The following is a 6,000-nucleotide window of genomic DNA, read 5'->3' as shown; positions in this document are numbered from 1 at the left end:
AAAGAGAGAGGCCATTAATCAGGGGCTCGAGGCGGGGTGAGGAGAGGCGAGGAGAAGGAGCGCCTCTGATGTGCTACATCTTAAGAAGCAAAGGCTACAAAGCAAAGGGAATGTTCTATAGAACATCTGAGACACTGAGCGCGCTACGGAGGGCCGGCCATAGTGACTCGGGGTTGTATGGGTTGGGGGACGTACGCTGGTATAGCGATATTCTGTCGTACTGGAAATCGCAATAAATTTCTGCAATGCAATATCATGTTTGGGAGGGAAGGCTAGGCGGCCCAAGGCAAATTCGGGAAGGAAGGCTGGGCGGCCCACTTGCACACTCGGGAGGGAAGACTAGGCAGCAGAAGGCGCATTTGGGAAGGAAGGCTAGGCGGTACAAGGCGCATTGGGGAGGAAAGGCTAGGTGGCACAAGGCGCATTCGGGAGGGAAGGCTAGGCGGTACAAGGCGCATTCGGGAGGGAAGGCTAGGCAGCACAAGGTGCATTCGGGAGGGAAGGCTAGGTGGCCCGCCGGCACATTTGGGAGGGAAGGCTACGCGGCACAAGGCACATTCGGGAGGGAAGGCTAGGGGGCCTGCCAGCGCTTTCGGGAAGGAAGCCTAGGGGGCCCGCCAGCGCATTCGGGAGGGAAGGCTAGGGGGCCAATGGCGCATTCGGGAGGGAAGGCTAGGGGGCCAATGGCGCATTCAGGAGGGCAGGCTAGGCGGCACAAGGCACATTCGGGAGGGCAGGCTAGGCGGCACAAGGCACATTCGGGAGGGCAGGCTAGGCGGCACAAGGCGCATTCGGGAGGGCAGGCTAGGCGGCCCAAGGGCATTCGGGAGGGAAGGCCACGCAGCCCAAGGCTCTTTTGGAAAGGAAGGCTACGACTACGTGGTCCATAGCACTCATCATTTGGGCAGGGGAGGAGAACACAGTCAGCAGTGTTTGGGAGTGAGGACTAGACGGCCTGTGGTCCTTTGGCAAGAGTAGCACACGGTCCCTGCCTTTATGTTTGGTGGACTACATATCCAATCGCCCTATCAGGAACAATTTATGTCTCATTTTCTCGAGAGGAAAAATGTACAATATGGCTCATTACGAAACGAGTGGAACACTTCTTACCTTGCTCTGTAATGGGGGAATAGTGGTCAATGTTAATGTGGTTTGTGTAAGAACTATTAAAAGGCCTCAAATGGATTTTTCATACTGATGACCAATGCAGTGGGGTTGGACACCTGGACCATGCACAGATCAGCTTTTCTTGTAGCCTGCTGGAGGCGGAAGCTCCTGCAGTGTACGGGGGAATGTATGCAGCTGCTCCTGCACAAGTAACAAGGGTGGCGATGTAGACCTGACCACTGTATAGCGGTGGTTCAGCAGATTTGCAGCACCGCACCTGTCACTTGAACATAAGCAGCCTGCACACAGTACGCGTCCTTTGCTGCAGTTTCTGGCACTGCTGATCTGTGTAGGGCCTGGGTATCATATCACGACAGGTCACATACTAATGACCTATTCCATGGACAGATCAACTCATCAGTAAGAAGAATCCATTTGCATGTTAATATATTTTACCCCATAAAACCTGGCCGATATCTCAACACAAGTCTATTACGTTATCTAAATACCCTTCATTGTCAGCAAATTTCTGCCCCTCCCCACACGAAACACCAGATTCAGTGGTCTTACCTTTGACCAGTTTGGTCGTTTCAGCTGCACACCTGGTTTGTAATCCTTCTTTGCAACCAATCCATAGGGTAGAGCTTCTGGGACAGGCGCACCCCAGCCTCCGAGTCCTGGTGGAGGAGGTGGCCCACCAAAAATTGGGGGTGGTGGTATTCCAGGACCACCAGGAAAACGTGGAGGTGGTGGAATCCCAGGACCACCAGGAAGAGGAGGCGGAGGAGGAACTCCTGGAAGCGGTGGAGGTGGAGGAATACCGGGAGCTCCTGGAAGAGGCGGAGGTGGAGGCGGTCCCCCACCGAAAGCTCCAGGAAGTGGCGGTGGAGGAGGCGGGCCACCAAATGTGGGTGGCGGCCCTGGAGGAGGAGGAGCCCCTCCCATAGAAGGAGGGAGGGGAGGAGGTGGCGGTGGTAGCGGCCCTCCTCCAAATCCTCCAGGCAGAGGAGGAGCTGGTGGCGGTGCAGGCGGCGGCGGTACCGATCCCGGGAGCGGAGGAGGAACCGGTACAACCACCTTAGAGACCGTCATGGTGGCCATTTCTTTTTTTGTATCTTCAAGCTCTTTTGTCAGTTTAGAAACCTGGAAAAGTAAAATTATGACATTATTATCAACCCGATGCACTTTCGTAACCCCCTCCCCCCACCATCATACAACCAAGTCCATTAAAGTTTTCGATTTTCTTGCCAACTTAAATAATACTTATTACTACGTCTCAATGAGGGCGACGCAGGGGCCGAGAGATTTTTTTCCTTGCAGGTGTAAAAATAATATTTTGCCGTGATTTGTGCACTCGACGTCTTGGGCAGAAACTGGGTTTTTTTTTTTTTTTAGTAATTATATTTCTCTCCTAACTATTGTATTATTCATTTTATGGCTTAAGAAGCCGAGCGAGGTGAGAGCTTTGTTGGATTTCCATTTTCACATTTCTTTTTTTTTTTTCTTAGTCGCTGACAGAACAAAGAACGTAATAAAAGCTTCGCGGATAAAGAAGGAAAATCCACGAGACCTGACAATGTGCGACCCAGTAAATGTATGCGCTTTTGTTAAGCCTCAATCTGTCGGTGGGACTCGCAATCACAGCCCCGTAGCTGCACCCGACATGTTAAAGGGACATTAGACTAAATGGCTTTGCAGAGTGTAAGTGCAGGACAAATTTTTTTTATTTGGACTATCCCAGATAGGAGAGGTTACGCTACAGGCCGACATGGTGAAACCGTGAAAACAGCTGCGAGAATAATCAAAACTAGAGATGAGCGAACACTGTCCGGAACAGCACGCTCAAATAGAAATGAATGGAAACGGTCGGCACGGGGGGGTTAAGCGACCGGCCGCCGGCAAAGCATACGTGCCAGGTGCTTCCATTCATTTTTATGGGAGCGTGCTGTTCGGATCGGCTGATCAAAACAGTGTTCGCTCATCTCTAATCAAAACTGAAAGCAAAACTTTGCCGGAACCAGGCCTGCGAAATGTTACCATAAAACCCATGGTCAGGTGACGTGGGGACGCCCAGGGTCAGGGGGCCGCCCAGGGTCAGGGGGACACAGGGACGCCCAGGGTCTGGGGGAACGCCCATGGTCTAGGGGGAACGCCCAGGGTCGGGGGGACGCGGGGCCGCCCAGGGTCGGGGGGCCGCGGGGCCGCCCAGGGTCGGGGGGCCGCGGGGCCGCCCAGGGTCGGGGGGCCGCGGGGACGCCCAGGGTCGGGGGGCCGCGGGGACGCCCAGGGTCGGGGGGCCGCGGGGACGCCCAGGGTCGGGGGGCCGCGGGGACGCCCAGGGTCGGGGGGCCGCGGGGACGCCCAGGGTCGGGGGGACGCGGGGACGCCCAGGGTCGGGGGGACGCGGGGACGCCCAGGGTCGGGGGGACGCGGGGACGCCCAGGGTCGGGGGGACGCGGGGACGCCCAGGGTCGGGGGGACGCGGGGACGCCCAGGGTCGGGGGGACGCGGGGACGCCCAGGGTCGGGGGGACGCGGGGACGCCCAGGGTCGGGGGGACGCGGGGACGCCCAGGGTCGGGGGGACGCCCAGGGTCAGGGGGCCGCCCATGGTCAGGGGGACGCGGGGACGCCCAGGGTCAGGGGGACGACGATCGTCAGGCAGACGTGGGGCCGCCTATGGTCGGGTGACCGATTACTGTGCTGTGACTAACGAGCCAAGAACTAAAAAAAACTGTGAGGAATCGATACAGATAGTGGTTATCACTGCAGCCTTGCAGCGCTGGTGTCCTGGGTTCATATCCTGCCAAGGACAACATCTGCAAGGAGTTTGTATGTTCACCCCGGAGAGCCTCGCCAAGTTTTCTTTCCGTGGTTCCCACATGCACCGCCTTCCCCATTCAAATAAATGGACGGCCAAATGCTTTCAAGCCATAAGACAATATAATATGGGAACCTCTATAAGGTCACAATATGGCCGCCAGGTTGCGTTGACCTTTATTACAAGGGTCCGGACTTACCGATTCAGACAACTGAGAGACTTCGGTTTCCAGTTTTTGCTTGTCGGCGACCACCTGCTGCTTCTCGGAGTCCAGCATTTGCTTCTCATTTTGTAGATCAGATAACTTCTGCTCAAACTCGCTTTCTTTGCCCTTGATTTCCGCCTGCAGCTCGTGTCTCGCCGTGATTTCCGCATCCAGCTGCCGAAACAAAAGAAAATATTACAAAGTGACCTCCAACATAATAAAACCGAGATTACATGTTACCTCTATGGAGCTTCTGATCTATTCTGCTCCGATGACACGGGGTAGGATAGGACTTGCTCGATGTCCATCAGGACAGACCATCAGACACCGGTCACATGACCTGAGCATAACTCAGTCCCATTCAAGGGAATGGGCTGAGCCGTCACTGCTCACCCGCCACTTCTAATCAGTGCGTGACCCCTTCCGAACTTTAATCCTTGACCTATCCTAAGGTAGGGCGTCAATAAGACCTGGAAAACCCATTAAAGGCATGAGAGGGAGCTCTAGTCAGTCATTAAAGGGACAAATATATTGACCCCGGGATGATTATATGACAGGGGTGAGGCCTGACACTCTGCACTTTCATGATTCCAAGCAGGAGCAACACGGAGCGTCGCTCACCAGGCCAGTGACATCACGTTTATCGGTCACACCGGCTGAGCTGCAATACCGAGCATGTCCACGATGCAATGGATGGCGCTGTGCTGGGAAAGCAGGAAGAGGACCTAGTACTGCTCTGAATGCTGCAATCCCTTGACAGAGATGATCTGCTAAAAGAGCATCACGATCAAAGTGCTGACAGTCCCCATTAACCCCTATGTGCTCTGAAGCTGGGCCGGGGTCAATGTGCAGCTTATAGTCCTTGAAAACAATAGGGATCGGGGCGAAATATCCAAACATAACAGAACGGACACCTACCAGAGGGCCATACGTAATACTGGTGGGGCTCCGGCCCCTGGGTGTAACTATCTACCCCCCTAAGGCTTCATAAACACAACTGTACACGGTCCTATTCACTTCATCTAATGAGCCCGGGTCCCAAGACGGACTGGTATAGGACCTGCCCCGAGTTGAACCCGAGACTCACCGCACGGGCCTGTGCACGTAGCCCAAATCTAACAAAATGACCGCCCATCAGGGGAAACACGGTGGCTCAGTAGTTAGCACTGCAGCCTTGCAACGCTGGAGTCCTGGATTCGAATCCCACCAGGAACAACATCTGCAAGGAGTTTGTATCTTCTCCCCGTGTTTGTGTGGATTTCCTCTGATAGGAAAGAAAAAAAAATGGCCGCCCATCGGTTTCCCGAGATCTGAATGAATCTAAATACCTAAATCATAGCCGGACAACTTAAAGGTCCGGGCCGCGGCGCCCTCCTTATTACTGGCTTCGCATGCGAATCACGTAATCATCGTCACGTGCCATTTCCAAACTGTACTTAATGCAGGAAACCGAATTTGCTAGAAAACCAATTTGCAGCGTCCACTAAGCCGCTCGCAAACAGAAAGGAATAATTTGTCGGGCCAGGCTGAGCCCAGGAGAAGGCGCGCAGAGGTTTGGTGACATCCGGCGGCCCCTCTAATTACATCCCAGTCACAACTTCAATTATCCCCTATCAGCCCGGGACCCGCAGGTCACTCTATCAGCCCCATCGTGCTTTGGAATGAAATTTCCAGGGTGAGGCCACCCGACAGCTCGGCCACGGCGCTATCTCTTCTCACGCTGACAGCTAAATTATTTTTTTAAATTGAAAAAGTAAACATGCGGGGCCCGCGCCGCTGATAAGGGTCAGAAATGCTGAGCCGCAGACTAATAAACAGCGGGCGCGTGTGATCCTCGCCAAGTGTCCGACGAGAAAAATAAATAAATAA

General features: G+C 54.5%; 1 protein-coding gene across 3 annotated transcripts in view; it reads right to left on the bottom strand.

Moving 5' to 3' along the window:
- DIAPH1 (diaphanous related formin 1) overlaps positions 1-6,000 on the bottom strand; it is a 152,654-nt gene that overhangs the window by 93,744 nt on the left and 52,910 nt on the right. For all 3 annotated transcript variants that reach the window (XM_075275283.1, XM_075275284.1, XM_075275285.1), the window contains 2 exons: positions 4,126-4,305; positions 1,678-2,250 (listed from right to left, as the gene is read on the bottom strand). In XM_075275283.1, the coding sequence (XP_075131384.1) occupies positions 1,678-2,250; positions 4,126-4,305 (753 nt within the window). The remainder of the gene's footprint in view (positions 1-1,677; positions 2,251-4,125; positions 4,306-6,000) is intronic.

Source organism: Leptodactylus fuscus, chromosome 5, assembly GCF_031893055.1.
Source record: "Leptodactylus fuscus isolate aLepFus1 chromosome 5, aLepFus1.hap2, whole genome shotgun sequence".
Taxonomy (NCBI): Eukaryota; Metazoa; Chordata; class Amphibia; order Anura; family Leptodactylidae; genus Leptodactylus; species Leptodactylus fuscus.
The sequence above is the reverse complement of the archived record's forward strand: the minus strand, read 5'-3'. Positions and strand labels throughout refer to the sequence as shown.